Genomic DNA, 16943 nt, shown 5'->3' with positions numbered 1-16943 from the left:
ATCATACATATACTCGTAAACGACAATTGCTTGGCAAACAACAAATATCTGGACAATGGAGCCAAGTCCGTATCAAACACGATAATACAATAGGACTGTGCATATATGGAGTACTTGATGCCTATAAAACTCTCAAAATCTGTATAGTAAAACATTGATTGGCACTTGGGGGAGTAGTAAAAGAATAGGAAATCCTTTACATGCGAGACATTTGTTCAAGACATAACCACCGATGAGATTATGATCGTAGAAATATGATTTTATAGCCACTAATTGCATAATACAAGGCGTGCAATTACTTAATTAGCCAACGGCAATTGCAATTAAAGTACAAATCGAATGCGGCCTGTAGGTAAAGGTAAAGGTGAGAAGAGAAGAGAAAACAAACCCCTTTTGGCTTACCTTACCTGAATGCTGCAGCAAGGGGCGTGGCTACCTGCCAGCAGCCATCACAGCGCGACAGAACGAGACAGCAGCTGCGGCCAAACATAAGCCATCTTGAATTTCGAATGCACAACGGAAACGAGGGTTAAAAAAAAAACCAGCTTAAGGCAAAGCGCGTGTGAGCAAGCGAGACAACCAGTGTGTGTGTGTGTGTGTGTGTGGGTTGCTGCCTGCTGCTGGTGGTGGTTTTTTTATCAGTTGAATTTGCCTTTACTTTGCTTTCTGTGTTCAGTACGTTTAACGTGCTTCACGTCGCAACAACGCAACACCGCAAAACGGAAACCAAATCAAGAGAACCAAAAGTTAAAACTGCGCGAAAGTGAGTGCACCGAAAATACCAACATTTACGCAAATAAAAAATACCCAAATCGATAAGTTCTGCCAAGTGCAAGCGTGCAAGCTGTGCGGTCGGAGAGTGTGCGTGCGTTTGTGAAAGAGCAGAGAGAGAGAGAGTGGGAAGAGAGAGAGAAGATCAGCAAAAGTGAGACTCAAAGTGGAAAGCTAACGGAATACGAATGCGCAAATAAACCCGATAAAATGTGCAATTACATTTGAAAGCAACAAAAAAAAACATTTAGTAAACCTTTAAGGATTAAGTCAAGCCTACAGCTGGAGCAACTAATATCACACAGCCGGCTCAGAGCAACTAATCAACAATCGCGTTTAACCTCAAATTGAGAGACGAGAGCTCAGAGACCCTCAAAATGGTTTCACACTACTACAATACACTGCCCTACACGCAAAAGCATAGTGCCGCCAATCTGGCCTATGCCTCCGCCGCCGGCCAGCCCTGGAACTGGACGCCCAACTATCACACGCCGCCGAATCATCAGTTCCTGGGCGATGTGGACTCCTCGCATGCGGCACATCACGCCGCCGCCGCCCATCAGATGTACTACAACTCCCATCACATGTTCCACTCGGCGGCAGCGGCCGGGGATTGGCACACGCCCGCCTCCAGCGCTGCGGCGTCTGATAATTTCGTCCAGAACGTACCCGCATCGGCCCACCAACTGATGCAGCAGCATCATGCCCATGTTGGCGGAGGTCTGGCCAGCGCTGGATCCAGCAGCTCCGCCAGTTCGGGCAGCAGTTCCGCCGGTGGACCAGGACCCACTATCGGCGGCACACAACTGAACGAGACAAACAGCAGCCTGGGCGCCGAGGCACCGCCCATTCATGCACAGCAACAGCAGCAGCAGCACATAGCCGAGGGACTGCCATCGCCACCGATTACCGTTTCGGGCAGTGAGATCTCCAGCCCAGGTGCACCCACATCGGCCTCCTCGCCGCATCACCATCTTGCCCATCATCTGAGTGGCGCTGCTGGCAACAACAACAACAACAGTCCATCCACCCACAACAACAACAACAACAGTGTCACTGTGAACAACAACAATCGAACATCGCCACAGAAACCGCAGTACTACGAGTGGATGAAGAAGCCCGCATACCCAGCGCAGCCACAACCTGGTAAGTGTTCAGCTTAAGTATATAGAACGGAATTTAATAGAGGAATCTCCAATGTATACTCCTCTTTTGGTGTACATTTTCTTAGAGAAGAATCTCTATACAAGATCTTAAATTACTGCTAGCAAAAAGAGTTTTACTTTTGATCCCAAAAAGATCCGAATTTGTATAGTATCTGCTGTAAAAACCCACCCATAAGACACCCCCCTGACTTATCCCAAATTCTTAGTCACACATTAATCAGTCTCTCTGTTTTGTGCCCTGAAATTCGTCTGACCTTCGCTTGGGTTACTTGGGGTTTTTCCCAAATCTCCCGGATACTCCACAACACAGAGCTGTGGCATTGTCTTTATGTCAAACTTTAACTTGAGCTCGTGCGGTTCGCGCTTTTCCCCATCTCCATATAAGTATGTTTCCACTGAAAGATGTATAATTTTATAAGAAATCGTTTACCTGCCATAGATCCACCTCCAATGGCCAATTAGCTCATAAAAATCCAAAATTTGTTCAAGCTTCGTTTTTATGATATTCCCATTCGGAGTGCCACCAAAAAAAGTTGAGGGCGAGAGATTGATCCCAAGAGACGCTTTGATTTATGTGCCAGGCCAAAGGCATTCACGAAATTTGTGTGTATGCTGGCCAGCAGCAGCTTGCTGTTTGTTTGTTTGTCTGTGGATTCTATTGACTAATTTCGTATCGTAAATCAATTTAACTATAAAACATACATACCAAATGGTTTGATCATCCTCTCAAAAACTACCAATATTTAATGAAAAATCTAAACAAAGAGGTTAGGAGAAAGAGTACGAGAGAGAGAGCGAGTAAAATCTCACAGCAATTAGCATTCAGCGTCTCTAATTGGAGTTTTTTGAAGTGCGGAGAGCTGTTGTGGGTCTGTTTGTTGGTTTAGTTGTGCCTTGGAAAAGGAAAGAAAACAACTCAATTATAATAATTTAAATATTTGAGTGGGAAGAAGGCTATTTCATGGATTACATTTTGGAGGAGCTTTTTCTTTGGTCTAGTGTCTTTTCAGAGCAAATTTTACTAAAAGGATAGCCTCTCGGTCTTTGATATCATACACTTTGATTATCATACACTTCAGATGTATTTTTGCCTTCTTTACTTTCATTTTGCTTCCAAATTGTTCACTGTACGCTGACTAAAGAAACGCTTAAGACCTTTGGGCATCTGTTCTCCTATGGTGAAAGCTCCTCAACTCCCAAAAAGCTCCTTCCCGCAATCAACTTCTAGCTCTTTCTATGTTCCACCATCCCCTTCCCTTCCCCCTACTGCCTACGCCTGCTGATGCAAATTTTGTGCATATGCAGTTTTTGCTGTTATCTTTTCGTGTTTTGTTTGTCTCCGTGGTCTCGTCTTTGCCTCCTCCCCCCAACTCTTTGAAACTTCAGCGCAAGCCGCAAAGCCACAGAAACAACAAGAGAGAGCAATGCAAATGTCAATGCACACGCGAAAGAGAGAGAGAAAGACTAAATACACAAGCGGAGACATACACACACACACACACACACACACACACACGTGAACACGCTTACGATTTATGACCCGAGAGCGCATGTCAAGACGAACGACATCGACGACGATATCGACAATATCGACGATATCCATTAAGCCCATAAAATCTGTTGGTATGCAATTAACGTTTATGGCCTTTGCCCGTTGCCCGTTGCCGTTTTTTGTTGTCGGTTAATCCACCTGGTCAAGCCGACAAGGCAACTTAAGTTTGCTTTATTTATTATTCAAAGAGTTGGCTGGATGTGGGGAGGAGACTTGTGGGGAACTCTTTTGACTCTGGGACTGAGTAATATTCTTTGATTTCAGCTGAGGAAATTAAACAAAGAGTAAGGTCAAGTTTTTGGTTGCTTAAAATTCAGATTGTAAGGTTAAAGCTGAAGGACAGAAAGATATAAGAGGTTTTGCTCTATTTAAATATATTTTAATGACTTTTATTCTTTCTCTACAGCAATCAAATGTAATATCTCTCCATCAGTTCTAGTTTTCTAACTACAATTGTAGCTGCATGGCACAGGCCTATTTATTTTTTGGGGCATGTGCCTGTTCACGTCACAGCGCGCGGCCCCACTTCATTTTGGGGTGTGGCAATAAAACAATTCTCTAGCCTCCCAGCAATCTGCCTGGGGGTTTCTGCTGCCTGCCCTGATGCCTCCTTGTACTTTTGTTTCAATGGCTGGCTGTGGCTGGTTCTGGCAGGTTTTTCGCGATTAGATTAGTGAGGTGGAAATCAAATAAACGCCCGCCCTGTCAATAAGTCCTGGGCCTGGCTGCTCCTCTCTCTCTATCTCTCTCTCTCCCACTCACACCCACCGCGCTGGGTTACCAGTTCTATTTTCTGTTGCTTCAATAATACACATTTCGAGTGATATGGAAACGTGGCTAGCAAACGAGCCGTCCAGCCAGCCAGCCAGCCAGCCAGCCGAACGTTCTTTTTCCCCTGTGTGGTGTTATCTGGGGGGAGGAACGTCAAAAGGCATTGTAGATAAGCGCTTTGCCGTTGGGTTTTGCGGCGGGCATATTGATTAAAACAATATAAGGCCATAAACCAATAAAAATTAGTATTACTTCCAATAAAAACTAAATAGCGACATTTACGATCAAATCTATGCAATCATTATTAAATGGCAGTTTTTTCTTTCGTCATTTCTTTTCACTCTCAAACATTTGCGGAATTTAATTCGAAGAATTTTAGGCACAACACGCCCAAAAAGTGAATTTCCACTTTATTTACTTGTAGAAAAACTAAAGTTCTTTATATATTTTCATCAGAGTGCATCAATCATTATCATTCAAAGCTTTCACGTCCATGAATCATTTATGACTATAATGGGTAATTAATATCCCACGATATGCTATCTTTATGACTTTCTCCAGACGTCTCAGACACCTTCAAGATAATGGCGCGAAATTTGAACAAAAATATGGGATACCTAAATATGCAAAAAAAGAAAATGTAAAAGAGATTTTTTCCATAAAAATCCTTTAATTAAAAGATTTAAATAACCTTTAGAACCAGCTCCCTGTTAGCATAATTTTCTGCACCTGTTTCCTTTTTAGTTTCTTCTGAATTTAGTACAAAAAGTGTTCGTTTCATTGAAGAAATCAGCTTGTCTCACCCATCAAAACACACAAGTGAAGCTCCCAACTAGAATTGTCTCTTCATTTTCGTCATTGTCCATGTTTGGGGCATATAAAAAAAACCCTAATGCCACATGACACATTGAGATTTAATGTGTCAATATGCACAGAAAATGTATACCACATAAATAATCGAGCAGAGGGAGAGACAAAGAGCTGAAAGAGTAAAAGAATTTGTGATTATAGTTCCACGATCCCTGACACATCGAAAATTATTACAGCACCCAAAGATATGGATAGGAGGATACTCAGCTGTGTGGAGTCCATGATAAGCCATTAAAAATGGCCACTGGCTGCAGTTGGTTTCGGATCGTTATCAGCAGCTATCAATGTTTGCTGATGACATTTACCCTTCTCCACAGGCCAGTCAAAAAAACTAAAGTCCAATTTCAGTTTGAGGCTCATCTAGGTCTGCTTTATGCATGTGATTGACACGATGGGATTAGCATAGGACTCCACACACTCCACACACTCCTCTCTCTCTGCTTGTCACGGACTTGTTACCATTGTGTCATTTACTTTGGGCTTAGTTCACCAAATACAGCACGAAATATATATGTGGCCCCGTACATTTTCCGTGCGGTATTTGTATTGGCTCTCCCGATATTAGTAATAACCAGAAATTTGTACTGTTTCTGTTGTCTGCCAAAGCCCTCGGAACACCTACAGACAGTTGTACATTTCGTATCTATCGGGTGTATGTGGCACATGTGTGTTGTTATATATACGAATATATATGATGTTCAATTTACTTTGATATACCATTCGAGTGTATCGAATTTATATTGGAGGCGCCCGGGGAGGGATTTGGTGGGCTTATTTTTGGTTTAGTTGGGGTTTACTGACTAAAAGGTAGGTGGTAAATAATAAAGACGAAGTGCCGAGAATGTTGATTGTTATAAGTGTTGTTTGGGGAAATATTTGCAGAAAGCGTTCTTTGATTGGTTTGCACTTTTGGTAGGGGTTTCGGTTTGCCTTTTTTAACTTGCACAAAATAAAGTTTTTCTTTGCTTATTAATTATTTATTCCTTGTACACTTTCCTTCTATAGATCTTTAGTAATACTTTTTTTGCATATTTTTCTATTGTTTTCTGCTTAAAAATTAAATCTCAAAATGATGCAATTTCTGCGGCACTTTCTTGGGTACTTTCTTCGTATGATTTTACCTTTTCTAGCCTTTTCTTAATTACATTATTTTTTCTCCATATGCTTGAACTGTTTCCCTTTTTTTCCCTTATTAATTCCTGCCGAAACTTTGTGTTTCTACCTTGCATTCATCTCTCATTCCCCTGCCCCTTATCACACTGATTCCTTCACCCAATTCGCATTCCAAAGAGTACTTTAAATACTTCTTACCCAGTCCTGCCTCAAGTCGTGTGTTGGGGGCTTTATCAATGGTTGAGTAAACACTAAAGCAAACACAGAATCGAGACTATAAATTAGATGGAACATTTCCTGTGCAGTCATAAACCATAATATCGAAATGAAACGAGACTCGCCAGCCCAGCAAAAAAACGCGACATCGAAATCCGATTGTCAATCAAAAACGACGACGGACGACGAGGATTGAGGCTGATGAGGATGACACCTGTTTATGTCTCACAAGTCTGAGCTGATTGAATGATTGACTGACTGGTGGGAGGGTAAACGAAAAGCAAACGAATTGTGATTTCATTTGGCGATTCTTTTTATGATATTCTATAGAGGGGGAGGGCAGACATTTACGATACGGTAGCAAAAATAAAAGAAAAAAAAAAGGAAAAAAGTTAATCGCTTAACAATACAATAAAGTAGCAATAATTATAAAAAACTATATTAAATGGCGACTGCCGCCCGCTCGTATAAATGACCCATAACCATGAATGAATATATGTATATGATTGCCATATTTGTGATTTTTATTTCCAACTTTGATTAGGATGATTATACGCTTGATGATGGGGATTACCCTTGCCTAGCTTTCACTCACTCTCCCACACATTTGTTTGTTTGTTTGCTCAGTCTTCAACCCCAGAGTTTAAACAAATATTGTTGCTGCACACTGACCCCAGACGTTTGTCTTGTTTTAACCCACTGAGATAACACATCGCTGGGATGCTGTAGCAGGAAGAGAGGGGAAACCAAAGAGCACTTTTGGCTGGGCCTTTGAAAATTTATAGTTTGCTTTCCCAGTTCCGAGGGAATTCTATTTGTATTATAGATCATTTCTGGATGGAATAAGCCTAAGGAATTATTAGCAGAACATTTCAAAAATATTAATAACTATTTCTGATTAATTCTTACCAAAAATATTCCTTTCATAAATTACTCTTAAAAACTAATATTAAATATAATTCTTTTAAAAACCCCTTCACCCTCCTCTGGCAGACCTTTGCAGCACTCCGAACCTAGAGGATCTGAGCGAATTGCTGGACGCAAGCGGTAGGAGGCGGATCCATTCCAAATGGATCCCCAAACCATTTCCCTTTAATTACTACAAAACAAAATTAGCTTTCCTTTTTGACCGGTTTTTTATTTTCTTGCGGTCTAATGCGATTTTTGTGTTTTGCATTTTGCTGCATGCGAATTTTTCTTTGCATTTGTTGGGTCTGGTGGGGGAATATCATAAAGCATGGACCCTCCCCACTCCCCTCCACACCGCCTGCTGGCAAGCCTCTCTCTATCATATATCCATAAATTTTATGGCATGCATCGTCGTCGTCGTCGTCGTCGTATTTTTCTCTTTTTTTTTTCTTTTTGTGGCAAATAATTAACGTACATTTGAAAATAATTGTTTGTGGCCCAAAGAAACGTTGCGGCCCGCAAGCCTCTAGGCTCTACTTCGTCTCCTCCTATTCCCCCATCTCTTTCCCTCTCTTTCTATTACTGGCTTTTGGGTATTTATGACTTTAATGGCGACTCATTCAGGCCATAAGCAGAGGCAGGCCAACATTTTTTTCTTTTCGGGCAACCGATGGCTGCCATTTTATTTGTGTGTTTCTCCCTCTGACATATGCCCGTCTCGTTCGCACCCGCTTTAAGCCATAAATAAAAAACGAGCTCTAGAGCTGACTCAGAGTCAGACTTGGCGCTGGAGCTGGAACGTGAAGCCATCGCTGCCATTGGCGTGCCTCATCAAAGCGTTGCCCCAACTCCAGCTGCAACTCCTTCCCCTACAGCTGCCCTCTGGGTTGCGTGCCACATTTGGCTGGGGCACGTACGCGAGCGGCATTCGTTTGTTGCACGCGATCTGATAATATTATTATTTCTTTTCCTTCTACGTTTTTTTTTTCTTATTTTTGGAATGGTGGGAATTTATAATGCTGCGTGCCAGGGCGCGGTCTGCATCCGGCCCAGGGCTGGAGCAGTGCTGGGAGTGGTCCTAGAGCGGGGCTTGGGGGTGTAATACATTTGCATATGTGCGGGGTATACATATGTACATACAGATATGTATTTATGTATGTATAATGCATGCCAGTCGCATGTTTCCTACTTGATGGAAGCCATTTTGAATTCTCTTTGTTTTATATGTGCATGTGTGTGTGTGTGTGCGTGAGTTGCTTATTTATGATCCCTTCTATAATTCAGGTTACACTTTTTTTTCCTTGACTGTAATTTGATGCAATTTGGTAGATTAGAAATGGACTTGTTTGTTCCAAGTCGAAGTTTGCATTTGTTTTTTATAATCATATTATATTATGTCCCAAATTGTATTGCTTAATAAATTAAGACTAATTATATCTAGTTATTGATGGATATTTGATGAATTATAATAATACCCAACCCTTTAAAACAAAGACTTTAAAAGCTTATTAACCAAAAGGGAATACTGTGAGCATTAATATGTTCCACATATGTTCCAAATATTTGTTCCACATTTTTGCATGCTTCTCTTTAATCCCAATGTCCTCCTTCAGTTCAACTATTTCCCCTCTCACAACCGACAATTACCACACTACGATTCCATTTCTCATAAATTTACCCAAAAACAATTCCCATTACAAGCAACGACCATAGCCATGTCACAACCTTATTTACAAGACCACCAGAAAAAATCAGCAAAATCTCTAAATAAACCCTTGCTCCAATGCCAACCCCAAAGGGTAATATACCATTATGGTAGGCTCTCTCTGGAACCCAGGAAGGACGCAGTCGTACACAAAAGGCTAGAGAAAAGCAAGGAAAAGGCAGCCAAAAAAAATAAACGTCAAATCGAATCAAATGATTTTATGATGTAATTTGAGCTAATATTTACGATATAAGAACAGCTAAAACAGCAGCAAAATGCCAAATAAATGTTATTGTTATATTGTCGCTTGGGTGGTGTCGACCGAGACAAACATATAACACAAACACACACCCGCTCTCTCGCACTCCAGCTGTAACACTCTCTGTCTCTCGCACTCTAACTGTAACGTGGCTCTCACACCCACATTTATGATGCTGCACTCTGGAGAGCGTGAGAGAGAGAGAAAATAGCAAAGAAAAGAGTGCACAATTTTTGCCAGACTTTAAGTGGAGAGAGAGAGAGTGTGAACAGCTTGGAATTGACGGGGAGGGGGCAAAGAGTGTCAGAAAAGTCAAGTGTTGCTGTTGTTCTGTTCTGTTCTGTTCCGTTCAATTCTCACGGGTGCCATAGACGAAATTGCTGTTGTGGTTGAACAGGGGGGGGGGGAGACGAACGGTCGAAACAAAACTTTCGCGACCAAAAAGCTTTAACTTACCAGCCACCCGCAAAACGTTTAAATGCAAACAGAACAGATTGAGAATACTCTTGTGCCAGTGCCAGTCAGGTAATAAATGTCTCCCAAAAGATTTTCACGTATCTGTCTGGGCATGGGCAAAAGGGACAAAGATGTCACCATGGATGATGCTACTCAACACAGTGCTTATCCATTGCAAGTGACAAATTAACGCACAGCAGGGCAGAGGCGGGACAAACCACCACCGCAGCTGTCAGCAGCACATTGAAAGACCCTTAACGGTTAGCAGCCGTAACTAACCACAAGCAGTAACTGTTACATCCGGCTGGCGTAACTGTAAGCGTAACTGTAAGTGTAACTGTGCTTGTCCTTGGCTGCCGTGATTTCTCCCCGGGGAGCAGACCACATAATTGCCCAGCAATCAACAGCTGTTCCAATAGACAGGGAACACGGTCAGCCACCAACCAACCTGATATAATTTATAGGTACTATTTCTGTATTTACCATGGGATGGCCTCTTAAGTCGAGTTTTTGCTGTTTAAACAAGACTCCTTTGTCGGCATTTGAAGTTATGATAGGATCCATAAGCAATTGGGACTCGATAGTAGGATTGTTAATGTTTAAAGATGGTTCAGGCAGGAATTATTGTGCACACTGAGAGATCTTTCAAGGCTGTTTATGGAAGAAAGAAGTATAGAAACGAAAATGACAGAAATTTCATATTTAATATGAATATCTACTAGAAATAGCTTTCCCAATGGATTTTCCTTCCAAAACCAATAAGTTCCTTCAAACCCCATTCAAACTCTACCAAAAACCCCAAAGGAAACCCATGAACTATTTTTGAATACTTTAATTTTATTATGCCAAAATCTTCGTTCTGCCACTCCTTACTTCAGATATTTGTCCATAATTTTTGCACAGTGTCTGCTTCTGCAATCAATAGAGAGTAGAACCCCATCGTAACCCCAGCCCTATATCACATTATTGTACGCACTCAATGAGTGTAGAACAACCATTAAAGCTTATCGGAACAAAGTTTCACACCGTCGACACACACCCCTCCAATCGATTCGATTCGATTCGAAACTCTACAGTTTGTAACTCCATTAATATTGATATAGACCTCAACTGGGATTAGGAGAGTGCGTGCCCGTCTGCACACTGGATTTGGTTTTTGAACTTTTGCCGACGGCCAAAGTAAGCCCAGCAACTAATCTATCATTACAAATGGAGCAAACAAACTAGCCAGTCGTTGAAAATCAAACTTTCAATTAGGCAGAACCTCGGGATACCTTTTATCGAGTACAGAGCTCCATTCGATATAAATTATGAACCTTCTCCTACACCATGCAGACATGACGAGGGCCCCCAGTGACAAAGTCATAAAAAAATGTCACACCTTGGACGCACAATTTTTATTTAATTACAAATAAATATATTTGTATGGCCTAAAGCCAGGCAACGTATACGAGTGAGTATTATCCCCCCGGGGATATATATCAGAAAGATTTTGAAACGAAATTTATTTGTTCAAATGACGAGGTTTTTCTTGATGTTTTTTTGCCATTCATTCATAATCTTATCGGTTAAAGCCGGAGGAGCGTAAGAGTTAGCCAGATCTTAGTGGCGACTCACAGACAGTTGGCTTTAGACTAAGTATGGGGCAGGGCAGACATTAGCATTAGCTCGACTTGATCTACATTCATGGTGTTTGTCTTGGCCTTGTTTATGAGCCCACAATAAAACACTCAGTATGGGGTGGAGGGATATAGAGTGACTTTTTATAGTTTTATGCACAATATACGAATGTTTACAATTTATTAGATTATGACTGTGAAGGTCAGCGGTGCCGGTGCCGGTGCCACCCACTCATACATACCACTCGGCAGGCAGCGTGCTCTTGTGCTCCAGTTTGTCTCTTCTAATTCTGTGCGGATTTTATTGTTTGCCCTGCGTGTGCTCCGTTTCAGGTGTGAGAAATTGGGACCTGAAAGTGGTAACTAGATAAAGCTCATGTGTGCCTGTGGCAAAGATAAAGATAACCCCATTGTGGTACAGCGTGCAGCCACAAAGAGGTTTGCTGCGGCACATGGATGGGATGGGATGGGATGGGATGGGCTAATGGGGTCGTATTTTGCTGGAAACTAGGCTGAAATTTGATTGAGACTTGAGGCAGGGATTTGGAAGAGGTTTTGGATACATTTTACATACAAATGCATATTAATTTATAGATATTTTTCTTGGGTTCTTGTTAAAAAATATCAGAAGATAATCCCTCTAAAGAAAAGAACATTTTTTGTTCAAAAAGTTGCATCAACATTCCTAAAATTTCTCATAAAAATATCAGTAATATTTTGGTAAAGTTTCTTCAACAGTCTATAAATGTTCAAGTCTGAAAAAAAACCTTCCCTAACTATTCCTTCCACTACCATAGTGTCATTGCTTATCTTTCACTTTGTTATGTCTGTCTTCAAGATCTCGAAACTCTTACGTAATGCTTTACCCACAATTCTATTTCCACTTTAGTTTACCTCAGATTGCGGATTGCGAAATCAACCAAAAATATGTTTTATTTTCTTGAATTTACACAGTAAATCCTCAAAATGTTGATAATACTCGTCTTTTTTTTTTGTTCTGTTCTTTCTTTATTTGTGCACTTCTTGAAATCCGTCAAGTCTGTCTAAACACGTTCTATTTTTTCGGGGTTTGTTATCACAGCCGGAGCGATGCCCCTGCGCCCACACAGCGAGCCATGCCCACTTAATCAGTAGATTTTTGGATCCACAAGAACACGCGCAAGAGAAAAAAATGGCAAGGTAGACTGAAAATTGTAGATTTATTAGATAGAGCAAAAAAAAAAAGAAAGAAAGAAAGAAACCAGATTATGAGTGTGGACTTAACAGGAACTAAAAGGCTTAACATTATTATTCGTAGATTTTGAGGGTTTCTGCTTTATAGTGCGAGCACTACTCGGTGCTAGTACGAGATATTGCCACATTAGACCAAATCAAATAAAGAGAGAGACAGGCTGTGGAGCGACTGCAATAAATTCACGTCTAAACAAAGTGTAAAGAACAAATAAAAGAGCGAGAGCGAGCAGATAAGAGGGGAGCAGCAACAGAGCAAACGGTTTTCAGTTCCCAGTCTATGGCAGACAGACAGAGATAGCAGCAGATCAGAGGAAAGGAGTTTAGAAAGAGCGCTCAAAGAAAACAAAAACAAATGCAGCTTACAGCGGTGATTGAACGGGAGAGCGGCTGGTACTTGAAAGTCTACAAAGCGTTGGTCTCCAAAGTAGAGTGAGTGTAGACTCTGTTGAACAACGGAGAATTGAAGCCAGTCCGTGGAGTAGGAGTAGGAGTAGGAATTGAAGCTTCAGGCTTCCCTTTTGCACTCTTAATTCACTTAAATTCAAATTGCAGAGCATCTCTAAGGTCTCCAACACCTATTGTACCTTCTCTGCACTCTTTCACCTTGTCTCTACCAAACGTGGACTCAACCACTGTGACGTTTGCTTTACATATATATATTTTTTGTTGCTGGCTTGAACTTTATCATCTGTGAAAATCTGTGTTTGTTTGTTTGTTTGCTCGATTTTAATTGTGAGAAGAGAAGGTAACCGTACCGTATCGTACATACAAAATTAGAGCAAAATCCCCATTCCATTTCATACCAAAAAGTGTTGTTTGCCCAAGAATATGCCCGGTTTGTTGGTGTTGGTGTTTTGCTGATGGTGTGCTTATCACGTAGGCAGTCTATGGCATGATCCCGTGGCCTTTTTCATGCCTATTTCTCATCTCCTTAGTTGTGTTTTTGTCTCTTTCGATACTCTTTTTTAGGGTATTATGATTTTGAGCAGATGTTTGGTACAACTTTCCAACTAGATGAATCTTCATGGGGAATTTCATACATAAAATCTTGAAAACATTTTCTTCAGGGTATTCAAAATGTTAGCCTCTTTTTGAGTTAATTTTTGTAAATCTAGTTCTTCTTGTTCCGTCATTTATTTGAATTTTGATTGACTAATTGCACAGCTCAGCGCCAGGCCCTTCCCCATACAATCCTCTTGTGTCCATTACTCAGAAACTGAGGATTGTCGGCTCTGTCTGAAATATTTTTCATGTTTACCGCTTGGGCTGGGAGGCAGTTGCTGGGGGACACTCTCTTTCGCCTTGGCATGTGACAGCTTTCTATGGCTATCATAATTTAAATATTGTCATCTATTATAACAAGATGAGCCCCTCCGATGAGGCGGAAACATGTTTGTCCACCTGACGCCAGTCACTCCCCAAGTCACCCATCCATCCATCCCAGGTTGAGTCAAGTTGACTTAGCCCCCGGATGGCTCTTGGCTGTTGGAAGTCAGGCAAAAAGTGACGACAATCGTCGGCACATGATATTTCATTTTTTGCATGGTTAACAGTCTTGATTTGGCTTGATTTTGGATCGTTGAGGAATGCTTTGGAGAATAACTATAACTATAACGGCCGCATGATTGTTCTATTAATTTTAAAACTTTTTACATATTTTCTAACAATTTTCTTCCTTCTTCTTTGCAGGCAAAACCCGCACCAAGGACAAATATCGCGTGGTCTACACCGATTTCCAGCGTCTCGAACTGGAGAAGGAGTACTGCACATCCCGTTACATTACCATTCGCCGCAAGAGCGAACTGGCCCAAACCCTCTCCCTGTCCGAGCGTCAGGTTAAGATCTGGTTCCAGAATCGTCGCGCCAAGGAGCGCAAACAGAACAAAAAGGGCAGCGACCCCAATGTGATGGGTGGTGTGCAGCACACAGACTACAGCCAGCTGATGGAAGCCAAGGCGAAACTGGAGCCGGGCCTGCACTTGCCGCACACGCTGCACTCGATGAATCCCATGGCCATGAACATACCCGCGATGCGACTGCATCCGCACCTGGCGGCGCACAGTCATTCGCTGGCAGCGGCAGCGGCGCATTCCCATCAGCTGCAGCAGCAGCACAGTGCACAGATGTCCGCTGCGGCGGTGGCCGGCGTAGGTGCGCTTTCGATGTGACATGATTATGAAGGGGCCACTGCTGCGGCCGCTGCTGCTGATGCACATCATCCAAGAGCAGCGACGTCGACAGCAATGTGCTATAGCAACCACAACAACAGCAACAACAGTTATATGGAGCATCACGAGCAGCATCCGCTAATGGGGGGTGGTGTTGGTGTGAGCGAGCGAGGAGGAGGAGCAGCCTATAGTGCTGCTGCTCTAGCAGGGGACTTGGCTTAACCCTTACACAGGTTGCACAGTTAGACTGTTTGTGACCCCAATGTGAAGAGTGGGCAAAGGTAGAGTGGGTGCAGCGAAACCTTGGAATATTGCACGTTGTTAATTTTTGTGATTGTATATTCCTGGTGTTATAACGCTGCAAGCCCACACACGCGCACAACCCTCTCCAAAGCTCTCCAGTTTCAATGTAAATTTAATATACTTTTCCCTCCTCCCCGCAATACGCACAACTTGTATGTATTATGTTTGTTTTTTTGTTCAAAAGTAATTTAAAGTAAATGTTTAACGCGTAAGATCTTAAATATCTATGAATCTAGTTCTTAAGTTGCCCAGGAAAAACAAATTTACACCTTAGCCGTCCACCGGCCCCCGAGCAAGAGAAAAAACTTAACATAATTTAGTACAAGTTTGCACCAGAGATAAAACCTTCAACTTTCTGTGCAATTAATTATAAAAAGAGAACCACTTGATTCTTCAACCCGTGTAAATATAACGACATAGAGAGTGTTTTAACGTTTATTACTTTTATATCGTAATAACAATTAGCTTGTAGTGTAATCTAAAATATACATACTACATTTAATGAGCATTATTTGAGCACAAAAAGCAAAATTAAAATAAAAACAAACTAAACAAAATAAATATGTAATGTTTTTGGCCACAAACAAATATATATACCAGTATACCCCATGTTCATATAATTTAATTAGTTCAATTATGGCGGCAATTAATTTATATTTGATGTATGTGTGTATATGTGCTTAGCTATTTAAATAAAATATGAACAACAAAATACCAACCACAAGAATCTTCATCTTTTTATTAAGGGTTAATTTTAATTACTGGGGTTAAGCATTCACAATGGGCGCAGCGTCGCGACGCTCCACCTATTGACAGCAACAACAACATCAATTGAGCAAGTTGTCAATTATTCTCACCCCCGCTCTCAGCCATTGCTCTCTGCTCTCACCAGCCACTATTGCCTGCTCACTTGCACTCATGCATAACTGTAGGGCGAGACAATCGCGCCTGGCTGTCATTCAGCGCGTGTGTGTGTTTTTATTTTGTTTGCAATTAAAGTTCATAAAAAGTCAATTAAATACACGTCGATTGCAGCTAATATATGCAGAGAAGTTGCGCGAGTGTTGGATTGAGGCATTTCTTGTGGGAAAATATGGAATTGAGCTTATTTTTGTGTAGAGAAATAAAATATGCAACTGGTGGTGTTAATCCGAGAGACCAGCTTTGTGTGTATGTATGTGTTGCTTATGTTGTGTACCGTACTTTTGCTGCGTTTGCTGAAAGTGAACAAGAAAGAGAGATTAAAATAACTCTACCCAGTGAAACTTAGCTGAAGATTAAAATATCAATAAATTATAAATGTTTGCACTTAAATAAAGCAAATTTGAATGAATGTAATGAAATAACTGAAACCCATTCAATTGGCGCCCCATCGAACCACCGTCACAACAAACAAGACGAAGACGACGACGATCTGAAGTGCTAGACGACAACACCGATAGGCAGAGGATGGGAGGAGTGTAGTGTTCTCTTCCATTGGTTGTACCCAGCCGGAGGCTCTCGAGAAGTTGATTTATAGTGCACACCACGATTAGCAAAATCGGAAATGTCAAAGCCGAATGTTAAATATACAACCTGTCCAGATTTTGATACCCGTGCAACGAAACACAAACCGAATCGAGACGTGGGCCAAAAACGTTTTAAGATTAAAAACTTTTGTCAGCAAACGCTGCGCAATGGAATGGGTTTTTTTTTTCGCTTTGCTTTGTGTTTGTACACATGGCACCGACAATATTTTGACTCTTTTTATGTAAGAGCGATGCAAAAACCCAGGGCCAAGTAACCAGAAATGGACACAGAAAACACCAAGCGATACAGATGCAGATAAAGGA

The 16943-nt window shown here is 41.5% G+C and overlaps 1 protein-coding gene across 2 annotated transcripts; it reads left to right on the top strand.

Moving 5' to 3' along the window:
- Positions 1-690: 690 nt before the first annotated feature.
- On the top strand, positions 691-15756 carry LOC117582648 (homeotic protein caudal). Of its 2 annotated transcripts, none has more exons than XM_034270545.1 (2): positions 691-1821; positions 14910-15756. In XM_034270545.1, exons 1-2 carry the CDS (start codon positions 1149-1151, stop codon positions 14948-14950), a joined length of 714 nt encoding a protein of 237 aa, XP_034126436.1. In that variant the 5' UTR covers positions 691-1148; the 3' UTR covers positions 14951-15756. The 2 variants fall into 2 exon arrangements, with proteins under 2 accessions (XP_034126436.1, XP_034126435.1); XM_034270544.1 differs by having other exon boundaries at positions 698-1917; positions 14330-15749.
- Positions 15757-16943: the final 1187 nt, after the last annotated feature.

The sequence above is a fragment of the Drosophila guanche genome, unplaced genomic scaffold (genome assembly GCF_900245975.1).
Source record: "Drosophila guanche unplaced genomic scaffold, DGUA_6, whole genome shotgun sequence".
NCBI lineage: Eukaryota > Metazoa > Arthropoda > Insecta > Diptera > Drosophilidae > Drosophila > Drosophila guanche.
The sequence above is the reverse complement of the archived record's forward strand: the minus strand, read 5'-3'. Positions and strand labels throughout refer to the sequence as shown.

Coding starts and splice junctions, on each gene's coding strand:
- LOC117582648 (XM_034270544.1), top strand. CDS start 1,149: ATGGTTTCACACTACTACAATACACTGCCCTACACGCAAAAGCATAGT. Junction 1,918..14,329: donor CCCAGCGCAGCCACAACCTG/GTAAGTGTTCAG, acceptor TCTTCTTTGCAG/GCAAAACCCGCACCAAGGAC.